Source organism: Ornithodoros turicata, chromosome 5 (assembly GCF_037126465.1).
Source record: "Ornithodoros turicata isolate Travis chromosome 5, ASM3712646v1, whole genome shotgun sequence".
In the NCBI taxonomy this organism is placed as follows: domain Eukaryota; kingdom Metazoa; phylum Arthropoda; class Arachnida; order Ixodida; family Argasidae; genus Ornithodoros; species Ornithodoros turicata.
Window position 1 is genome coordinate 52901553 of NC_088205.1, and position 24471 is coordinate 52926023.

At 44.6% G+C, this 24471-nt stretch overlaps 1 protein-coding gene across 2 annotated transcripts in view; it reads right to left on the reverse strand.

Moving 5' to 3' along the window:
• The window catches only part of LOC135396041 (uncharacterized), a 534032-nt gene that overhangs the window by 308443 nt on the left and 201118 nt on the right, over positions 1-24471 (reverse strand). For both annotated transcript variants that reach the window (XM_064627099.1, XM_064627098.1), the window contains exon 6: positions 17234-17284. In XM_064627099.1, the coding sequence (XP_064483169.1) occupies positions 17234-17284 (51 nt within the window). The remainder of the gene's footprint in view (positions 1-17233; positions 17285-24471) is intronic.

Consider the following 24471-nt stretch of genomic DNA (forward strand, 5'->3'; position numbering starts at 1 on the left):
TTTTACATAAAACGTCTCACGGTACGGATACGTACGTAAACGTTTTTTTTTTTTCCTCAGGAAACGTTCCTTTTTTTTCTTTTTTGGTTACTCTAAGCGATAGATGTGCGTTAAACACGGCCCGTTATTGTTCGTTATTTGTATATGTTACGATGACCACGAGGGTGATATTATTATAAAGACGAAGTGAACTGCAAATTTTCGTGTTTTTTTTTTCTTTCCTCCTCTAAACACTACAGCTTACTTTCATTGAAAGACAGTGCAGGGTATTGTTAAAGTGGCATGTTACTTTGTCCGGTTCACTTGTGATCGTCTTATGTTTAGTAAAGAACAGTCACAGCGCAGGGCACATTTTATTCCGTTTCCTGGCGGTTAATAGAGCGTTGCCACGACCCCGTTCGCACCGTACACCGAACTCCGCTCCGCATGCAACCATTGCATTTGGATCGCTGACATTCCGAAAGCGGAGCTTTATCTCATCGACATCGTCCGGCAGAATTACAATTCTGGGTGTTATCCTTTTCTCCAACCCAATTTGTTCATAACGGGAGGTGTACGGCTCCTTATGGGAATTCGCGTCAATGCATGATGCCACAAAAGTCGTGCTCATCCCTTTTTTCCCACTCTGGCGCAAAAATGATATCATTCGGGACAGTGATTGGTTCTTAACGCGTAATTGGCAAATGTTGTGGTTTCAGATTGCAATAGTGGGAACCAGTAGGAAAGAGCAGGTTACATGCTTCATGCTAAAGTGGTCACTCAAGGTCACAATCTTCCGCGTTAGTCTTCTCACCAAAATACTACTCGCGTAAAGAAGATAAATACGGAATTTTTAGTATAAACTACCCAAAAGATTCAAACGTCATCACCGCCATTACGACCTCGACATGTTTCAAACTGTAGTGAAACACGTCGGTTCAGAATGAAATGTCCGACCAAAATGAACACAAATAGGGTTGCTTAAAAGTAGGGCTCGGGATCTAACACGTTTTTCCGACTTTCGTTTAAAACGTTTCCGTTAAACCTTTTATACGCCGTTTAGATTAACGTATAGTCTGGAAAACATTTCCTTATGAAACGTTTAAACGTTTTGTTTAATGCCAAACGTTTAAACGTGTCGTTAATGTGAAACGTTTAAGCGTTTTGTTAAAATGAAGCGTTTGAACGTTATGTCAAGATCAAGCATTTAAACGTCTTGTTAATACGAAACGCAACGCCTTTCGAAACGGACAGCTATTTAAGCAACTTCACATCATTATCAATGGGAAACATGGACGCGCCAAGCGTTGTAGGGACAGAGATAGAAATTGTCCCCGTTATGCCTGGCGCGTCCATGGTTCCCATCAGTAATTACCAACTACGCCAGCTTCTCACTGTCTTATAAGTAGCTTATTACTTCAGTTCATATTTGGCTTGTAAGCAACCCTATTTGTGTTCATTTTCGTCGTACATTTCATTATGAACCGACGTGTTTCACTACAGTTTGAAACATGTCGAGCTCGTAAGGGCTGTGATGACGTTTGAATCTTTTGGGTAGTTCATACTAAGAATTTCGTGTTTATCTTCTTTACGCAAGTAGTCTTTTGGTGAAAAAAGACCAACGCGGAAGATTGTGACCTTAAGCGACTACTTTAGCCTGCAGCATGTAACCTGCTCTTTCCTACTGGTTCCCACCATCCCGGACGATGTCGATAAGATAAAGCTCCGCTTTCGGAATGTCAGCGATCCAAATGCCATGAGTGCACGCGGAGCGGAGTTCGGTGTACGGTGCGAACGGGGTCGTGGCAACGCTCTATTAACCACCAGGAAACGGAATAAAATGCGCCCTGCGCTGTGACTGTTCTTTACTAGACATAAGACGATCACAAGTGAACCGGACAAAGTAACATGCCACTTTAACAATACCCTGCACTGTCTTTCAATGAATGTAAGCTGTAGTGTTTAGAGGAGGAAAGAAAAAAAAAACACACGAAAATTTGCAGTTCACTTCGTCACCCTCGTGGTCATCGTAACATATACAAATAACGAACAATAACGGGCCGTGTTTAACGCATCTATCGCTTAGAGTAACAAAAAAAAAAAAAAAAGGAACGTTTCCTGAAAAAAAAAAAAAAAACGTTTACGTACGTATCCGTACCGTGAGACGTTTTATGTAAAAGAAGATGATTAAACGTATCCTGGGAAACCGTTTAAATACGAATACGTGTTGTTGAACGTATATCTACGTTTTCTTAAAACACGTTTAAACGTGTTTTAAGAAAACGTTTAATGTGTGAAAGGTGTTACAAAACGCGTTTCTTAAGAAAACGTTTAAACGTTTCGACGTTTAAACGTTTAATAGAGAGCTCTCCTTAAAAGCCAAATATGAACTGAAGTAATAAGCTACTCATAAGACAGTGAGAAATTGGCGTAGTTGGTAATTACTGATGGGAAGCATGGACGCGCCAGGCCTACCCAGCAAACCATGAATATCCCAGGGATGTTCAAAAAAGGTCGTGAACATCCTGGATATCGCATACATCCACGGTATGTCTCCTCAATATCCATACTTTGACATCAAAGTTCATCCAGATAGCTATCTCCAAATGACATTCTCTGGAGATCAACACCATTTTGACAAATATGAATGAGAACATCAGTTCAAATGCAGTCAGTGACTTTATGATCCCAAATATTGTCTTCTCCACAGGTATCCTTCTAACCACCTTTGTTTAGGCAGGCCCATCCCAATGTCTGCAACTATAGGAGGCATGGACAGTGTAGTTCACAATAATAAACACTGTAAAAGAAGATATTAAAACAGAGAAATATACTTGAAAGATAACAACGAAACTGAAAAAAAAATAAAAATTGAAAACTTCAACTATTCAAAAACAGCACTTTTATTATTCAGATTTTATGCATGTTCAAGACATCAACACTCTTTAAGTGATGTACAAAGCACACTGCAAAAGATGAATACGTTGTGAACGTGGCCAATCTGAATTGACAAATTGACATAATCTAATTTTCGTCATCCGCCTCTGTGTTCTCAGCAAGGTACTTCCATCATGTACACAGTGTTGCATGCTACTTTCCCTGTCGTGTAATTATCTCTGCATCTGATCCCGATGACTTTATCAAGTGTTCCTGACCAAGTCATGGTAAGTTACTTTAAAAAATGAAGTTATAGTTATGATTAGTTCATAAAAATAGTAACACTTACTCTACACACACTTCCATTTACTCTCTGTCTCTGTACCCGTAACGCCTGGCGCGTCCATGTTTCCCATTAATAAAGATAAGAAGCTGCTTAAATAGCTATCAGTTTCGAAAGGCGTTACGTTTCGTATTAACAAGACGTTTAAACGCTTGACCTTGGCATAACGTTCAAACGCTTCATTTTAACAAAACGCTTAAACGTTTCACATTAACGACACGTTTAAACGTTTCGCATCAAACAAAACGTTTAAACGTTTCATAAGGAAACGTTTTTTCCAGACTATACGTTAATCTAAACGGCGTATAAAACGTTTATATGGAAACGTTTTAAACGAAAATCGGAAAAACGTGTTAGATCCCGAGCATTACTTTCAACTTTCTCTCTAACCTTTTTTCGTTAAAACATCCTTTTGGGCTTGTTGGTGATAGACTTTCATAATGTAAAAGCGCTAAAACCAGGACGAACACAGACACACACAACATCGGGCGCTCACTTTCAACAACTTTACTGACATGTCACATAACAGGTGTTTATATTCATTGCAACAGGAACTCCCTTTCAGATATCGAAATACTTTCCGAGCTAACACACGTGTTGCCCGCTTTTTTGATCAGGCAAGCCTCCCAGATCTCTGGATCTCTCTGCTTTTTATACCTCCCTCTTATCTCTGGTTTAAAAAGAGTGCCATCACAGCCGCACTCTCTTGTGTGTATATACAAGTTACCTTCTTTACTATTTTTACAATTTTTATGTTCTTTTAGGCGGGTGTTCAGACATCTCCCTGTTTGCCCTATGTATCTCTTCCCACAACTCAATGGAATCTCATACACCACTTCTTGTACACATGGTACCTGAGCTTCCAGATGCCTAACTGTACAACCTATTCTTTTGTCTCTGTTGATAACTGCAGGTAGAGAAGACAGTTTTTTATTGCGCCCACACACTACCCGAACATGATGGCTAAAGAGGTTGTAGGCTCAGGTACCATGTGTACAAGAAGTGGTGTATGAGATTCCATTGAGTTGTGGGAAGAGATAGAAAGGGCAAACAGGGAGATGTCTGAACACCCGCCTAAAAGAACATAATAATTGTAAAAATAGTAAACAAGGTAACTTGTATATACACACAAGAGAGTGCGGCTGTGATGGCACTTTTGATAAAACAGAGATAAGAGGGAGATATAAAAAGCAGAGAGATCGAGAGATCTGGGAGGCTTGCCTGATCAAAAAAGCGGGCAACACGTGTGTTAGCTCGGAAAGTATTTCGATATCTGAAAGGGAAAGGCAGTTCCTGTTGCAATGAACATAAGCACCTGCCATGTGACATGTCAGTAAAGTTGTTGAAAGTGAGCGCTCGATGTTGTGTGTGTCTGTGTTCGTCCTGGTTTTAGCGCTTTTACGTTATGAAAATCTCTAACCTTTATTGTGCATTTCAAATAACTTAATACCCATTTGCATGAACCCACGGTATGACGACCGGCGTAGGAATGAATATGGGGAAGAATACAGTAGAGACTGGAATAGGGTACAGCCTAGCAAAAACAAACAACAATAACTTTATTTTGAATGGGGCGTTTCATCGCCAGATGTTGGACATAACGCTAAACGCGTGCGACGCGCTCTCGCATACATTATTTATTTCTGGCAGAGATGATGCAATGCCGAGATCAGGGGTCTCACACACGTGGGCCGCATGTGGTCAGCTGTTCTATGGCCCGAGTCCCCTTGACCGCTAAACAGAAGAAAGCTGCACTCTCAAAAAATTTCGAGGAATTAGGAATGAAACCCGGTTTTCAGGCGTTTTCTTTTTCTCTCTTTTTTTAACCCTTGCTCCCCGTGCCGCCCCTTTTCCATATTAGGAAGCAAGTACGCATGTGAGCACTTATTGTGGCTAATGAGCCTCAACAAATTATGATCACAGCATGCTTGGTCTGCCCTTGCACTTTGGTAAATTTCGCTGTAAGTAATATGAGGATGGTCTGATCTCAATTCTTGTGCTAAGTTTACAAACTTCTAGAAGCAGCAGCCTCTCTTGATATCATCGGCGGAAAACTGAACGTCTGCGCAGAGACAGAGAGAGAGAGAAACAAAAATAGAGATAGAACAGTTATGCGCAACGGTCATGGTATTAATTATTTTAATTATTGCTTTTTCTATGATTCTTCTATTGCTTTTTCTGAGCAGAAAATGTAGACAAAGTCAACAATACGGTGTGTAAATAGGAGACAATTTCAGTGCTCCTGATTATATTTGAACTTATTTTTCCTGAATCGGCCTTCATATTTTCAGTACCCGATTTGGAAATCCAGCTTATTTATTTCTGTAAGTGTGTCAAGTGAAAATTTTCAGTGATTAATTGTACATACATCGAATGCACTTGCGGTCCCAAAGTGGCGGCTCGCGTGGCCCCAGAAAAAGAAACAGAAAAATATTCGTCCCAAGCTTCCTGAACGGCATAGCGTTATCATTGGACTCTGTACTATTGAAAATTCTGGCATACGAGGCTCATCCGCACCCCCGGATGTGTTAACGGCTTACCACCATGTGTCCAAAGCAGGTCACAAGCTGGTTCTCCAGTGGGTTCCAGCCCATTGTGGGGTTGTGGGGAATGAGCAGGCGGACGGTGCCGCAGAAGCAGCTCTCTCGTATCGGAAGCGGACCAATTGCACTGGTGCGAAGAAAGCGCCGTTCCGTTCTGCGACACCTCGCGGCGCCCCTGGCTTTCCGCCAATGAACAACCGACATTCTCCCCCTACCTGTACTGAGCAGAGTTGATCCAACGCTCGCTTTCCGCATTCCACGAAACACCTATTAGGCCGCGTACCCACATGCGGTAGAGATGTGCGCAACTGCCTGCCGCTTGCCGCATATATGCATGCCTCCCCAGCTATTATATACTGCCACTGCCCGCGACTCTCCTCGGCGAGAGCTTCTGAGACCATGTTTGACAAGATGGCGAACGACAGCGAAGTTGAATTATTGACTGTACTGAACGTTTCCGTTCTTACATCTGAGCTTTTGCGAAATCAACATCGCAGACGCAAGAAACGCAGGCTTTGGGTTCACTCGCTGTGGCGATAGCGCATTCTTTTCTTGTGAACAATGTTTAGCTTTCAACTTTCTGACACTATGACAGTCAGTACTTACCTGCACTCCCAAACTGTATTCCAGTGTCGCCCCCAAAATGTCATTTTAATGCAACGCTCTATAATGTAATAAAATGTAATAAAAACGTGAGCATCGGTGCGACATAGCTTCCAGCCAACGACGCCGTCAATGCTCTATGTGCGGGAGGCCGGAAGAAAACAAGAACGCACGCAAATTCCGTTTACTTCCTGATTGGACGACATGTGCGGATGCCGCTAAAAATCGTGCACTGCGCGATCGCCAAAAAGCGGAAAGCGGAGGTGGCTCTTCCCGCCCCGCGGCAAGAGTGCGCCGCGTTCGCGTTTCTCCACATGTGGGTCCGCGGCCATAAATATGCTGCATTAATTCATCCAACGCGATCGGTGTGGCTTTTACAGCTCAGTCGTGTTGCCGCTTGGGACAAGTTGACTCCACCATATGGTGTCACTACGGTGCTCTAGACGATCTGGAGCCCATTCTTCTTTATTGCCCATACTACCAACCTTCCCGAACCGCACTCTTCGGGTCTCTTAGTCAGCTGGACTCTCACCCCCTCTGTATCAAAATTGCACGGTTCATGGACGAATCCAGCGCACCAACGCACTGCGCTCGAAGTTCTTATACGTTTTTTTGGGTACAATATGACTTATTGTGAAGGGGTCTCATTATTTCATTCCCCGCAAAACCTCCAGTAATGGGGTAGAGTACGGCCCCTGGCGATAAAACTCCCCATTCAACATCTTTAGATGAAGTTGTTGTTGTTAACCTGAAGAAGCACAGAGGTGTAGTTCGACATCGTACAAATGGAACGGCTGTAAGTTGCGTCACGGGCAATGCGCGATTGCGACATGTACATTGACGAATGGTGTGCATTGGTTATTATTACTTCCCATGAACAACTCGCAGCGTAGAGAAATAACGGCATCCAGGTGATTAATCCACATTTGCATTCCAGCTGTTGCACGCGAACTTCGTCGCGCGCAGTTCTGCAGACTACCAGCCGCTTCGTGTGCAGAACGCTTAGGGAAACGGGAGGTTTTTGTCATAATTGTGATACATCCACTATGATCGAGTTACATTTCGCATGCCACCATACACAAATTTCATACCAATGTGCCAGAACGGACTTTCTTTCACAGTTTTGTACACCTTGTACAGGATTCAATACATCGATCTTCTGCTCAAGGAAGGGATCCCGATCCCAAGGGTTTTCATCTGGGTATCCCGTGGGGGAAATGACACCCATATATACTGGATTTGGAGGTGTTTTTATCGTCTTTGGCAGGTATATTGCAGGTGTTGCGATATTTTTTCTGTTTCTTTTTTTTTTGGGGGGGGGGGATGCCGGGTAAAATCCCTGGTTTTACTCTATGAGCAGCAAATGCTTGTGCTGGTGTAACTTCGCGCAATTAAGCATGGAACTGAAAATCAAAGCGATAGTGTATAATTTAGAAGTCATTGTTGTTCACGACGTCAGTGTCGGTCAGCACACACTGCAGACTCGGACCCCGACTTTCTTTCCAGTTACCAAAACTGTAGCAAAATAATTGGCATGCAGGGCAATAAAGATGAAACTAAGTGTTGCTAAAACGTCGCTATTGCATTGTACTGACTCGCACTCATTCAGAATAACAGCCCCGGAACTTTCGGAACCCCAACTTCTCCCTCCATCAGAGCGGCCCGACCCCGTCCTTGCACTCATATATGCAAAGAGTTCCTTGGTTGACACGTATGCAAATAAAACTTTCTCAGCCCAAGCTTCTGCGACACGCACATAGCGCACGATTCTGAAAAGATCGCATCCGGCGACTTTCGATTACAGAGCATCAAACATACCTTCCCTCCATACCCTTTAAATGTGGCTTTTCAGCACAACTTTCGCTTGCTTTGGGGTAGCTTCCACCAAAACAGGAAAACGTTTGCAGCTGACCAGAAAATATTAATTCATTATTGGAGATACCGTCGCAATTCGAAATTTTGAGAAGAACGTCGATGACAACGGGTCCTTGAAGCAAGTCATCATTTCGGAAAGAGAGATCATTGCGACAGCTCAGTCCCATTCGGAAAACATTCCTCCAACAGAGGATGAACGGATGTCGGCGAACGGCGAGATGATTCTCAATAATTTCTCCAGATACGTGTCTCACTTTAAGGGAACACCTGGATAGTCTAGTCCCAAACTACAGCAGCAAGGTACGACCGTGCGCCCTAACAATATCCTGGAAAAACACGAAGCATCTTCACCGACCTTCACCTTGCGCGCGGTTTCTGAAAGCCGGAGCATCTCTCCCGCCAATTTCGACGGACAAAGCGCATACTCTGAGCGAAACTTCTGGTGCAGGAGGCGTTCAGCTGGACCGTTCCGATGCATCCGATAGCCTGTCGGGAATTTGTTTGTGGCGGGTAGTGTTAAAGATTATGTCAGCTCTGTACCACGTCGGACCGTCATCGGCATCATTGCTCATGAGCGATCTTCGTTCGTTGTGGTTTGTCCATACCATTATTTGCTTATGAATAGGCTTAGGTCTACACATTGCACATACTTCCTTTCTTCCATGGCAACATTCATTCCTCCACATTACGCTGCTGCAGAAATCACTGCCGCTATTGAGAAATCACTGCATGCTGAATAGTACTGCGAATTGTAATATGCGATATTCAACGTCGTCGTGCTCTCAGTGACTTCCTGTCCTTCTTCTTTCTTTCTTTTTCTTTTTAGCGATAATCAATCACAACATCCTGACTGTACTGTTCGAAACTATTCATTTTCGCCTCCCGCTCACAGCGTCTGCATGTTATTCCATTCGGCTATGCAACTATGCGCTCCGTATTGCCTTAGGTTTTATAAGACTTCGCTCCGTATATATTCCATTTTGAAATGACTATTCGTACACACCTAATTGTTGCTCCTCGTTGCTGTAATGTAGCTTTTTATTGCGTCGATGGATGGATGGCGCTGACCGTCTCTATCATGGCGTCATTCTGGAGACACAGGGGGCTATGGGACTTGTGCTACATCTGTAGATATGCCTTGGTAGTCCCGGTGAAAAACATAATGCGCATTGCAAAGCGGACTGGCATCGCCGAAGGGCGTGAAGATAATTGTTGTAAGTGGAACATTCGCGAGATGTGTTGAGGGCTACAATTCAGTGAATCGGTGTTGGAAAATTCAGCAGTGCGCATCATGCCGCGCATATATGGAACACTACGATTGGTCCCGCTCCAAACCCACATACCCACGATAGGTGTATGGATGCTTCTGCTGCTGTCTGATTGGATGGATGCCTCCAATCTTTACCTTCTGGGGATCCCATTCGTTGCCGCCAAAGAAGACTCAGTTTTCATTGCGTTTTTTTCTTCTAAACCGGTGCGTTGTGTGATGCCTTTTGTTTGAATTGCACCGATCGAAACTTGGACTTTCATTGGAGAGCAAGTTGTTTTTGGCATTTCAGTGCTCCTTTAAATTATAACTCTTCATCGCCTCGAAAGAAAAGTAACGCTGATGTTACTTCTACGATCGTCTGTTCGTCTCTGATTGCTCGCACTACACGTGCGCTCTCACCCTCCTCGCCTGTGGTGCAGTTGACGAAGAACAATCCGAAGAAGAGGTATCAGATTTGATTATAATCGATCACTGCTTCCTTCAGATTTACACGATGAAGTGTGCAAGTGAATTTCCCAAGCGTTTTCTAACCTGCGACTTGTCATCATCCAGTTCAAGGTCGAGTACAACAGGTAAACTCGTTCAGTTTGGCCCTCTAACGGAACATTCCCTGCCATTAAAACTGGACTACCGCTTAGAAGGACATGTATTTTCAGATTGCTGACCTCCACAGCATTAACCGTGGAGGGTGTGCGGACACTGAACGTGGTTGTACTCAGCGCATATGCAAAACAAACGAAATAGCGGAATGCCATTGCTATTCGATCAGTGACAAGGTCTGTCGTATAAGATAGGGATTGTAAAACTTACTTAGAGACTGGTTTCTCACCCTTGACTTAGTTTATTTGTTTTTTGTTTATTCAAAATACCCCAAAGGTCAAGGGACATTACATGGGGGAGTGGGATGACATAATCAATTGTTATAGACATGCACGCACACACTTAACATAAAAAACGAATAAACAAAATATAATGTTTGTAAACAAACAAAAAAAACTGCATGGAATTTCGCAGTAAAACAAAGGAGACATCTCCAAAAAACACATCAATATGAAATCAATATACAGATAAGAAATATTTCCAAAAATACATCAATATGAGAACAATATAGATATGGAACTTAACCGATGCCTATAAAGTCAAATATGCGGTTACAGAACGATGAGTGATCAGTTATGCAACACAGTAATTCATTTTACACCTTTATTTGCTCAAAGAAGGTGTATTCTTATAAAAACACCCTTTTCTATTCCGCAAAGGGTGCAAGAAGAACGTTACTAAAGGTGTAGTATCAACAAACACCACGTTTTATCCAATGTGGATCATTAAGGGTGTAAAGTGGGGTGTTGAAACAAGTGTTTTCCGTCGAATGCACCTTTTTTACACCCATCTGAATTGGGAGTATCGTGTTAAAAATGGTGTTTTATTTCGTGAGAGAAAAATTATGCTGGTTTCACAGCTCCGCTCAGCAAGTAATCACATTATAGACGATAACCAAAGGTAAAAACACAGTATTTGACTGGGAGGGATATTAGAAATTCAGCTTATACCTTTGACTCGTTGCAAGCGTGGGTGTTAATTTCAAAAACGCATTCGCGTCACCGTTAGAAACGTTTCCCGCCCCACCACATGTAACGAATGTGCCCCAACAAACTGTATTTCAGTATATGATCCATCCGACACGCCAATATAGGCTACTGAGGGTGCCCGAGGTCACTTCAAGCCTCGGCACTCACGTTGGTCCCACAGTGTTACCAAGCTAACGAGGCGTGCTTGCGACGCATTGCGCTCCGGTTAAGATTCTACGATGGAACCGCGGCTGGAAGTCTGCCGTGTTCACGGTGCTGCTTGCCATAGAAGCAAGAACGTCGAACTGTATGTCTCGGCCACTGGTCTCGGCATACTGCCGCGGAAGCTTCTATTACACTATTTGCGAGGGAATATTTGCTAGCAAATAATTCCATCATAAAATGGGTTTTCAATAGAATACTCCCCTGTTAAGGGTGTTTTTGTTTTTGAACACCCATTATAACAGTGTTTTATTAGGAATACGCTTAACTAAAGGGTGTATTAGAAAACACCCATCATTTGAGTTTAAAGGAAACACCAAAAAGGTGAACGCCATGGGACAAGCCATTTACACCAAAAAAGTGTAAAAAAGTGTACTGTTAAGCTAATTCTGAGGGAAGACCGTTCCACTCGATAGATGTCCTGCAGAAGAATGATTTAGAAAACATGTTTGTCCCCTAGTCGAAGCGTTGCACCTTAAATTGATGGTCAAACCGTGGAAAAATTACAGTAGCTCGAGTTATAGGAGAAATACCAGGGGGAACATTATGAATAAACCTATGAAAGTGTGATATCCTCGCAAGCAAACGCCGTTTATCGAGGTTAGGAAGTTCTTGTTTAATTGCGGTAACTGAAGACGAACGTGAGAAATCAACAACAATAAACCTGGCGGCTCTGTTTTGAACAGCCTCAATATTAGCTTGTTTGCTTAGTTCTTGGGGCAAACTCTAAGGTCAGGACACAAGCCCATAAAGCGTCATTTTTCAGAAAAAAATTAGGGGTATATATGTATTAGAAGAAAAATAAAAAAAAACGGTTTTTCATCTGAATACCTGCAAAACCTAGATTCTCAAATATACAGAAAAGAGTACAGCAGCACATCACAGTAAATAATTTTACACCTTTATTCGCTCAAAACAGGTGTATTGTTATAAAAACACCCTTTTTCTATTCCGCAGACTGAAGCAAAATGTCTAAAAAGACCATTAGTAAAGGTATAATGCCAACATACACCACATTTTATCCCACTTCGATCAATAACAGTGTAAAATGAGGTGTCGAAAAAAGTGTTTACGTCCTATACACCTTTTTTACACCCCATTTGAACTGAGAATACGGTGTTGAAAATGGTGTTTTAATTCGTGAAAGAAAAATTAGATTGGTTTGACAGCTCCGCTCAGCTGGTAATCACATTATAGACAATAACTTGAGTTAAAAACACAATATTTGACAGGGAGGGATGTCAGGAATTTAGCTAGTATCTTTGACTCGATGCAAGCATACGTGTTAATTTGAAAGACGCATTCCCGTCACCGTTACAGACGTATTCTGCCCCACTACGCTTAACGAACGTGCCTCAAGCAATTGTATTTCGGTATATGATCCATCCGGTACGCCAATATAGGCTGCCGAGACCGCCCGCGCGCACTGCTGGCATCGTCTGAAGATCGCAGCATCGTAACGCAGCTCATTTAACGAGCAATGAGGCGTTACGATGCTGCCATCTTCACATACGCTGGTCCCACAGTGTTCCTTCCATTTTTTACTCACTCACTCACTCACAGTGTTGCTATGCCAACGAGAAGTGCATATGACGTGATGCACTCCGGTTTAGGTTGTGCGTTGGAACCACAGCTCGAACTATGCTGTGTTGCCATACAAGAACGTCGGACTGCATGGCTCGGCATGCTGCCGCGGGAGCTAGCATTATATTAGCTATTTGAGAGGGAGTATTTGCCAGAAAACACTTCATCCTAAGGAGTGTTTTCAATAGAATACTTCCCTTTTAAGGGTGTTCTTGTTTTTAAACACAAGAGTGTTTTATGAGGAATACACCTAATTGAAGGGTGTTTTGCAAACACCCTTCATTCCATGGTGCAAAAAAAAAAAAGAAGAGTGTACCCTTGGACAAGCATGCGCTTAGAAAAGGTGTTAATTTTAATCCCATTAAGTACTAGAAAAATATGTCTAAAATCGACATGTCCCGAACAATTTTGTTTATGTCGAAGCATACAGTTTCTACATGGATTCGCATGAGCAATGGTTAGCCGATGCTGACCCGCTGGGATTTTTGCTGTGCGCGGTGGTGCCATCTGTCTGCATGCCACAGAAATCTGCACAAGTGGGAAAAACCTGATAAATTGCCACAATCTTGTCTTTTGGCATGTGATAATAAATGGAGTGTGGGCGCGCAGCTATCGCTCTTATCTTGAAATCCTTCGTCCCGTGGTTCGTTCCGTGACTGTGCCTCGACAGTCACGGTTTTTCGCATAGCAGGAAACCTATCTGCTGAAAACGGATGAGACGCAAAGAACACACAGAAGCCGAAGAGAACACAGAAGCCTTACAAGAGAAGGCATCTGGATAATCTTTCAGTAGTATCAGACTCTCACGAATCAGGCAATCGAGAGCTAGCAGAAGCGACAGTACGCAAGACGTGTCTGCAGGAACGTCCGGAAACGGACCCTGTGTTATTGAAGGGCGAAGCATTGTGGGCTATGTGCACTTGTTCAACAGATTTCAAGCGCTGGGAATCCACAGTCCGGTCAACTGCACACTTGCACACATGGAGATAACGTAAGAAAAGAGAAATGGATTACGGAACGAAATTACGCTGCAATGCAAAGTGTGCTTGCTGAAGGCCGTTGTAGGTACTGAGGGCCCACTAGATAGCATGTCATATTGTATGGACCTGAACACAGCAGCTGTTTCCGGGGTGCTATCAATTGGGGCTGGGTATTCGCTCCGAGATCGAACGGTGTCGGCGCGCTGCGGAGAACAGAGAACTACCACGGTGTGGACACGTCGTCTGCTTTTACACGTTTATTCCGCGTTCAGTGCAGTAGGTGGAGCATTGGGGAACCGTACAGTATCGTACCATCGCGGTCAGGCTGACCTTTCCGAAATAAACATATATCCCTCCCGCCCTCATCCCTTGACGTTTACAAGGCATGGGCTTTCATGCATTGGGGAGGATTACGAACGAGAATCTCTCAAGCAAATATGCGTAAATGGGGCTCGCTTTGCGGCGCAATGTACGCGCGTAGACGCTTATTAACGACGCAAAATTAAGGTCGTTCTTTAGTATTTATTTCATAGAAATTCATTGCCACGGCTGTTTATTCCTGTTTTTTTTTATGTTTATGTTTCCTGAGTCAATTTTTCTTTTTTTCTCTCTCTTATAGGTCAATGCAGAGAGGAAGTTCCAAGTGGATCAGCATGTGAGGTCCCAGTGCCACATTTCTGAAAAGGCAAAGAGGAGCCGGACTTCACGACCCCCACTTTCCCACGCTGCGAGCTCTCGAGCGGACCTCTCTGAAGCCTTTGTCGCGGCTAATATTCCGTGGTGCAAACTCGTAAACCCGACGCTAAGAAAATGCCTTGAGAAGTATATACTCACAGGAAGATACCAGCAGAGCCAACTCTCCGCAAGAATTACCCGCCTCTTTTGTACGAGAAAGCCGTGAACGAAATAAGGTCTTCTGTTGGAAACGGCCCAATGTGGGCTGTTGCAGGTGAGACGACGGACGCTTGCGGTCGCTACGTGGCGCATCTTGTTGTTGGAAAACTTGATGAAAATCAAAGGTCCAGGCCTTATCTTCTTGCGAGTCGAACACTTGAGAAAACAAACCATGGCACTGTAGCTAGATTCGTAAACGATGCTCTCAAGCTACTCTGGCCCGATGGGGGTGGAGAGAACTTTAGGATATTTTACACATATGCAGCTGCGTACATGATAAAGGCTGCTGACACTCTGAAGGTTTTCTATCCAAACCTCGCGCACGTAACGTGTTTGGCTCACGGCCTCAACCGCGTGGCAGAAGAAGTTATGGGGCTCTACCCACTCGTCAACAAGATGATGTCAGTCGTGAAGAAACTTTTTGTGAAGGCGCCAGGTCGAAGGGAAACATACCGAGCAATGATGCCAGACGTTCCCCTGCCCCCTGAACTTGTTGTCACAAGTTGAGGCACCTGGTTGGAGGTAGTCGATTGCTATGCAACTCACTTCGACGACTTGAAGGACGTGGTGAACACGTTCAGTTCCGAGGACAGCAGCGCTGTCAGAGAAGCACAAGCGCTCTTTGAAAACCCAGTGCTAGCTGTGGAGGTGCAGTTAGTGAAAACGCACTTTGTCTTTCTTGCGCGAGCCATCCGGAAGCTTGAAACGGGAGGCCTCCTGCTCGGGGAATCCTTGGATGTGGTGAAAGGTGTACGCGAGGAGCTCGCAAAGATTACCAGTCCAGTTGGCGCAAAGGTAGTTAGAAAATTTGACGCCGTACTACAAAAGAATCCTGGATTTGCCGTTCTCCGAGTAGTTGGCGATCTGTTTGCTTCGGTTCCTAACGCCATCGTACCGGAGGTTGTGCTCGCGCACCCACTTTCAGCCTTCAAGTATGCTCCACTCACAACGTGCCACGTAGAGAGGTCATTTCCGAACTATAAGAACGTTTTGACTGACAGGCGCCAGAACTTTACTCCAGACAATATTGAACGGTATCTGGTGGCAAACATTTTCTTCAACAGTTCCAACATTGAAACACGGCCTTGTATTATTTTTTCTGAATACCCCGCTTTTCGTTATCTTTCATTGTAACCCCGAGATATCCGGTTAAATAAAAAGGACATTTACATTTAGAAAGCACTCGTCTCGGCGGCGGTGTGCGAGATCGCTTCATATACGGCTCGAGTTTTTACCACATATATGACACATTTTTACTGCATGTTGTGATCAGGTTTAGTGCATAGTTGCATGCATATTTCATTACTTTTTAGCTCATATAAATCCGGTCTCTAGTCATGACGAACATGAGCACATTCGCGTGAACTGCGCATGAGCGTGAACTGCGTCACACAGAGGGACACTGTACGCTATCTGGCTTATCACAAGAAGCCTGATTCCTGTATGTTTGTGCGTCCGTGGCGTTTGTGCGTCCGTGGCGTTTCTGCTAGTGTCAATTGGGTATATTGTCGAAGCTTATCTCTTGTATTCACCTTTTTGACTGCTTGTTTTTTATGTACATATATTTGAGCTCTTCTTAGTCGGTATGCCGCTTAACTGAAATATGGGCATCCTGCACCACGCTGTAGTTGGTCAGCTTATTGCCCAATCACATTTGTGTCCGGACCAGCCTGCCTGACTCTGCTTGAAATCACGCATGTATGTCTGCAAATCTTCCCTAGGGATAATAATAATAATTCTGTTTTTACATGGCGAGACAACTGTGATCATGAGCGACGCAACAGTGGTCGGGTCTGGGGATTAATTTTGCCCACCTGAGGATTCTTTAACGTGCGCCGAAACGTGGATACACATCCGTATTTAACGTCTCACGCGGAAACAGGAGTGTCTGAGCAACTTGTATCCTTCCACAAAGAAGTCACTATCCTCGGCCGGGTTTAAACCCGCGATACCTGGGGTCAGGAGGAAGACACGCCACCGAAGGAGCCACAGAGGACGGCCACTGTATCGTGATAAGCCAAGATTGAAGATTGAGGAGCACTGTGTAGTTAACTAGTTAACTGCCACAAGAAGCTGTTATAGAGCATGTGGAAACCCTTCATGGCGCGAAATGGCAGATGTCGTCATGCAGTCGCAGGGCCGCCTCAAGGCGAGCGTGGGGCCCGGAGCTGTGATCCGATGCGGGGTCTGATATAAAGGTGATGGAAGTGTGAAAAAAAAAATAAACGAAAAGGCATCATTCACAGAGTTGTGTTGCGCCATGCAGCACTAAATCACCGAAAAAGAAAACAAGTGCTTAGCCAGTACAAAATTTCTACTGGGTTGTTTTGCAAAACCTTTGCACACCCTGCTGATGACCTATTTTGTAAATATTATTACGGGTACAAAAGTATTAATGAAAAAAAAAGAACTGTATTTAACAAGTACAGATGTCGGAAATGCACATATCCTACGCCCAAGCTACTCGGTTACGTATGCAAGTTCAATCAACTTACCCTGATGTATTCTGCGATAGGCTGGTACTTGTGGTTCCTAGTGGCCGTAACCTGCAAATAAATGCGTTCCAATTAAGAGACGCCTGGAGGAGTGCTGCTACTACCGTATAGTGTAAGTTATGCAGAAGGGCATCGCTTTACGGTATTTTCTTGTCACGGTATGGTTTAGTGCAACGAAGAGGAAGAGGACAGTTGCCATCACGAGGGTTTTGGGTTGTTTTTCCTTTTTTTAGGAACGTTCTAGTTAGACTGCGTTTGTCCTCGGAATAAGAGGTTCGATTATACAGAGCGGAGTCAGCCGCCGGCTCTAAAGCGAAACGCACCGCCTCGAAAATATTGTCGCCACCGGCGTGCCAACTAGGAAGATCTCTCATTGGCTGCGCATTATATGTATAAATATTTGGATGCTCATTGGTCTAAAAAACTGGCGTCAGTTTCCTTCGCGCTGATTGGGCGAGAATCATTTGGCTGAGGAGCGAGCATGCGAACGCGCGAACCGCTCAACGGGAAGCAGTCGAACGGAGGAGAAAGAAGAACGACAAAGGAGACATCGCGTCTGTCCGGCCACGCGTGTTCTCTTGGAGTGCAACCGTTGTGCACGCAGACCCTATGGGGTAGTTTGAGGGTGAATGCTTTAGATTTAGATTGTGGCGAACTGCTAATGTGAGAACCGAATGGCACATCCACCTCATCGTCACAACAGCGGGAAGACGAACATGACATGGAATCCCTGCACCTCCAAAGGACGCAGAAATCGTCAGAGAGGAAGTCTGCATTCTTTCCGACGTACTGCAGGTGAACGGTAAGACAAGTTTGATTACTTTTTTGTGACTGAAGGAAGTAATGCAGGTTTATCACGCTAAAGTGTATTACGTACAACATTTACGTGTCACTCGGTACGTTAGCGGCGTTTCATTGTGCAGTGCATTGCCGTAACTTGTACGTTTCTGATATACCGTTAATCAAATTATGTGTGGTTATGCTAGGTGCCCCTCATGCGCGTCGCAGCCGTTAATTCACTGTGATCTACGAACATTCGTGACAAATGCCTTGGTGTTCAAATACGAAATCAAGATAGATTGCCTATCATAGCAGTTATTTTCGTGCAGAGTTACGGATCGTCACTATAATTTTTGTTTTGTTTTGGTTCTCCCGCAGCCATCGGCAACAACGACGCACATAGCTCAGCATTGGCTTTTGAATGGCCCTTGGATGTCGAAGCACCTAAAGCTCCAGTGAAGCCTGTTACAAGACGTAAAAATATATGTACTGTAGCTTTTTTGAGGCAGTTTCCGAGGACAAATAAAGTTGATTTGTCATACATCATCGCTTTTTGACTGTCTGCTTCGGGACAGCATGATCGTTGCTCTACAGCAAGACCGCAAGCGCCGAAGACAAACGGACGAGTCGGGGGGGGGGGGGGGGGGGGGGGGGGGTAGTGACTCTAGGGGGTAGGGGGGACGAGAGGAGAGACGAAAAACCCGAGGAGAGAAGGGGATGGAGGTTGGGAAAGGAGGTCGGTCTGCGCATGCGCCCTGGGCTCTAGCTTTTTTCCCGCGCTGCAGCTCGGGGACGCTGTGAGTGGCTCCTCGAGATCACGTGGTTTGGGCGCCCGCCATTTTCCTTGGACCATTGCGTAAACGACAGCTTACGGCGGATAGCGGAGTAGTCGCGGTCACTACAGTCACAGAGTGGAAGTTCCACAACATATACTTTGGTGCCGAAACCGGGGGCCCGACTTCACCGCTAGAACGCACGCTGCAACAAGACATCATGGATCGACAGAAGGCTAAAAGAGGAGCACGACGTGCCCAGTTATCCAAGCTGGTCGATGAGGTCAACGAGCTTCGACCAACCCTAAGCGCAAGCAAGGCGATCTTTAATGGACCTCTTGCACGGCTGGAATAGAGTGATAGAGACCTTCGCAAAGTGAACCACGAGATTGAGCCGCTGATCAAGCAGGAGGAACATCCGTTGGAATATGAGGCTGTCTTCAGGTATGTAGAGTCAGCGGCAAATGCAATTGCAGAACTCCGAACCCGGATTTCCGACATAGAACTAAATGACTGACGTACCACTGCAATTCCTACCGTGGAGCGATCGGCAGCGGAGACCACCCATCAGGCCCAAGTAGGAATAAAGCTCCCAAAACTTCAGCTGATGACCTTTGCAGGTGAGCTTACGCAATGGCAATGGCTTTGGGAGCAGTCCAGAACGGCCGTGCATGAAAATCGTCATCTTAACGAGACAGAGATATTCCAGTATTTGAGCACATTGCTGAAAGGCCGAGCAGCAGCAGCCATCCGCGGTCTACACTGTTATTCGAAAAGGTGTTCTCATGGAGTGAAAAAGGTAGAGTTCCCATTTCTACTCTTTTTACGTCAGATTTACACCTCACAAAAGGAGAAAAGATGGACATTTACCCCTTCGTTTGAGAGGAAGGCGTATAAGAGGTGTACGAATCTCGCTGAGAAGTGGTAACGCGTGTATCTTACTCCTTCTTACACCTTCTCTCCTCGAACGCTCCGCCACCGTGCACCTTCATCCGCGCATGTAAGGCACATAGTTCACAATACTTTTAAACGTTTAAACACCTTAAATCTCAAATATACATTTCCATGATGATATAAAATACGTGAACCCTTTCTCTCGTTAGTCGTCAGTCGTCACAAACGCAAGTTAATTATTTGTGGACATGTTTGATTCTCCCGCACTCTTGTACGCTTACGCGACCTTTCACGTCGGCCTGGAGTGTGGCGAACGCGGGTTTGTGTTCGGTCGTTCGCAAACTTTTAACTGTGGCAGAGACGTTGAAGATCGTATGTGTGAAGCTGAGTGTTATCAATGAATTTATACTCTTCGGAATGATTCTTCGGACTGAATACATTCGGTAGCATTGGCGCCGAGAAGTTTGGGAGTCGCCACCTGGTGTTCACTGAACGAACCGTGTCGTGGGGATGTCCCCGGGCAGTACTGCCACATTGCATTGCGTATCAAGGCATTGCACGTGTAAGAGGCTGTCCAGCATTGATATTTCCTGGTGATTCATGACGAAAACGACATATGTGTTCCAAGTAAATCGCATTTTCATTCCAATGTGACAGTTTTTACTGTAAGTAACAAAAACGAAACCGAAACGAAGATCCCCACCAAGAGGCGGCACAGTGGCGTTCCTAGTGAGGGTCTCGCCGCCAATACGAGGGGGGACCCAAAAGAAACCGGAATTATTTTCTAAAAAATTGTGTTTTTATTGTTGCATGCTCTAACTTCAAACACCTTCAAAGTAATCTCCGTTTGATGCAATGCACCTGACCAGACGTTTTTTCCACTGCTCAAAACAGTTTTGGAACTCGTCGACGTTGATGCTTTTTAGTGATTGTGCCGTTTTCTGTTTCACTTCTTCGACATCGGCAAAACGTTTCCCTTTGAAGACTTTCTTCATCCAGAGGAACAGAAAAAAGTCACAGGGAGCGAGATCAGATGAGTAGGCAGGGTCATGCACAGGGGTCATTCCATTTTTGGTCAAAAACTGCTGAACACTCAGCGCGGTGTGGGCAGGTGCGTTGTCATGGTGAAAGAACCAGTCACCTGAATGCCACAGCTGGGGACGTTTCTTTCGTAGATCTTGGCGCAACCTTCTTAAAACTTCCAAATAAGAGCTTTGATTGACCGTTTGACCCGGCGGAACAAATTCCGAGTGCGGAGGCCCCTCACATCAAAGAAACAGATCACCATCGTCCTGACGTGCGACTTCACTGGTCGTGCTTTCTTAGGTCGTGGTGAACTGGCTGTTTTCCATTGACTAGAATGCTGTTTCGTTTCGGGTTCGTAACCGTAGCACCAAGATTCGTCTCCTGTTACGATTTTAGAAAGAAAGTCGGGGTCCGTCTCCAACTGGTCCTTCAACGCACGGCACGCAGCCATGTTCAGCTCTCTCTGTTCGGACGTGAGCAGTCGAGGCGAAATTTCGCTGCAGCTCGTTTCACGTGCAAATCGTTCGATAAAATTCGCTGACATCAGCTCTACAACATCCCTGCCAACTCCACAAGCTCATCAATGGTCCGACTGCGGTATTGCAAGAGGGCTTGACGAATTCTGTCGACATTTACTTCAGTGTGGCTGGTCGAAGTCCGTCTGGAACGAGGTTGATCGTCAATCGACATTTCGCTTCGTTTGAATCGAGAAATCAATTCGTACACTTGTGTTTTGCTCAAAGCAGCCTCCTTGTAAGCCGTCTGTCGCATAACTGCCGTTTCTGATGCGTTTTTGCCCAACAGGAAACAAAATTTCACTGCCGCACGTTGTTCGTGCAAATCAGCCATCGCGAAATAGGCAAATGAAATGAAGGGGTCTAACACTAGAATTCACTGAAGCCGAACGCAGCGTTGCACAACAACGCCATCTGGTGCACTAATGCAAAACAGTTCGCAAAACTCTCACCTAGTGGTGGAAGCCTGTATTACAAGGGATCCGCCCTCACGAGGACAATTCCGGTTTATTTTGGGTCCCCCCTCGTAAGTCCACCCACCGCCGTGAGAGATGTTCTTGAATACGGTAAGGCTTAACAAAACCGTTTCATACTGATAACCTTTGGTTTGATACTGATAACCTTTGTTCGATAGAGTCAATTCAGCGAGTTATTTATCATTTTCAGGTTGCATACGAGCTTGACTGGTAATCGTGTCACTGTGATTGAAACACAGGTGAGGTCATGCTGCTTTACAGGTCCTTACATTGTGTTTATGGTGAGTCGCTTACGACGTACGTCTGTTTGTTTTGCAGTTGTTGTAATTGTTGTAGTTGTTGTAATGCGGGTATATCCGCATTACCCGCACTCCATGGCCAACTAAGTGATCCCTCTCTGTCACACGCGAGCTCAGCAGTGCCCTATGTCGTTGGTCGTATAAATTCATGTGGCAGACTGCAGCAGGCAAGTGCTGTCGGGCGAGCTCGATTATTAATCCTCTCTGAATTGCTGTTCTATTGGCATACGATTGAAGCCGTCCGAGACACGTAGCCAACACTCAGAATTCCCGTTGTTTTAAAACAGAAACAGCGGTAAAGTGGACGAGGAACGAAAGTGGTCCGCGATAGTAATAACGCGTGGCTTAATTCCTGTTGGGGTGGGAATGCACTTAACAGACTAATGTGATGTCTTTTCAGCAAGCGGACCGCGGACAGGCCACCCACCGGCATTGTCGAGGCCATGTTCCCCTGTTTCAGTGATACCATAATCGCTGGTGTATCGTGTACGCATCGTCATCTTCATCACCCAGAGGGTGAACAAGAAAACGGGGGTTCGAGCTGGCGGCCGAGCGCATGTATACCGCTCACTTCCCCTTGCGGGTCCCAATGCGGGTATGCGGGTATACAGACAGCGCTGCGGGTGCGGGTCGCCCAGATTACCCTTATGAAAATGATTTTCTAGTTTCTATACAGGACCTATAGAGAATCTATCTACCGTGTCTAGTGTCAATCTTGTGCATAGGAAATAGATAGAAGCTGTATAGGGTTTTTAACTGGTAAACTCTATACATTTTCTATACAGTCTCTATAGAGCTAATACTACCTGCCCCGAAAGATCTTATTTACGGACGTGTGTTACTTGTTTTTTGCTGCACATTTGAAGAACAACTAATACATGTGATATGTGCATGTATGAACATGGATACAAATGCTAAAAGCAATATTGTGACTTATCACTTCAGGCAACGTGAACATTTACCATTTAGTACTTTTTAATGTTGCACGAACTGCTGCTTCTACACTGTCAGGGGAAAAGGTATAAAAAGCGTATGTATAAAACAGGTAAACCAGGGCGGAAGTACCATTTTTGTACCTATTTCAACTGTCTATACCATCGTTTAAACCAAGTGTAACTCACTGATCGCTGTAGCTAATCGTATAGTACGGGGCTATAGCTCCATGCATGCGCAACGTGCAGCACCACATTAATTTGGTGTGGAGATTGTGATAGTCTAGTTCGAGTAATTTGAATAAGAAACACAGTCCTTAATGCAGTAATATATTAAGAAGTTGGAGGAAATGTTTTTAGTGACTGTTATTCGCTACCGAAATAACAATCTATGCGTGCTTTCCTCGGGTGGTGACCGAAATAAATCGTGCCGAAATAAACCGTGTTAATATAAATCCTAGTAATACTCCCACGGTTTTCACAATCCCGCTATCGGCGAGAAAACCATCGCCAGCTATCCCGACACCAAGTGCCGGTCGCCCATAGCCACAGGAGCGGTGGTGGCCCGCACCCTGCGCCGACGGGAAACGCAGCCGGCAAGTCGGGAATAAGAATGATTTTCTAGTTTCTATACAGGACCTATAGATAATCTATCTATCGTATCTAGTGTCAGTCTTGTGCATAGGAAATAGATAAAAGCTGTATAGGGTTTTTAACTGGTAAACTCTATACACATTCTATACAGGATTCAGGAACTAGAATGTATACATTTTCTATACAGTCTGTATACAGCTAATACTAGGCGCCGAAAGGTCTTATTTACGCGCATGTTTTACTTGTTTTTTGCTGTACATTTGAAGAACAGCCAATACACGTGATTTGTGCATGTATGGACATAGATACAAATGCTCATAGAAATATTGTGACTTATCACTTCAGGCAACGTGAACATTTACCGTTTAGTACTTTTTAATGTTGCACTTGACGAACTGCTGCTTCTACACTGTCAGAGGAAAAGCTATAAAAAGCGTATGTATAAAAAAGGTAAACCAGGGCGGAAGTACCATTTTTGTACCTATTTCAACTGTCTATACCATCGTTCAAACCAAGTGTAACTCACTGAGAGCAGTAGCTAATCGTATAGTACGAGGCTGGCTCCATGCATGCACATTAATTTGGTGTGGAGATTGTGCTGGGTTAGTTCGAGTAATTTCAGTAATAAACACAGTCCTTAATGCAGTAATATATTAACCAGTTGGAGGAAATATTTTTAGTGACTGTTATTCGCTACCGAAATAACAATCTATGCGTGCTCTCCTCACCCGTGTGGTTGCATCTCGAGCTAGGACGGCTCCACATGTGGCCTAGCCATTTCGTTGCGTATTCTACCAATATCTGTTCTTCTGCAAATACGTCACAGGCTTGTGCGTGTACAAGTGTTCGGTTTGTTTTTCTCTCCTTTTCTTTTCTTTTTTTTCGGTTTGGAGTGGGATGGCACGCAGTGTGTGGGATGTGGCGGTAAAATAAATGGAATGTTCCTGGT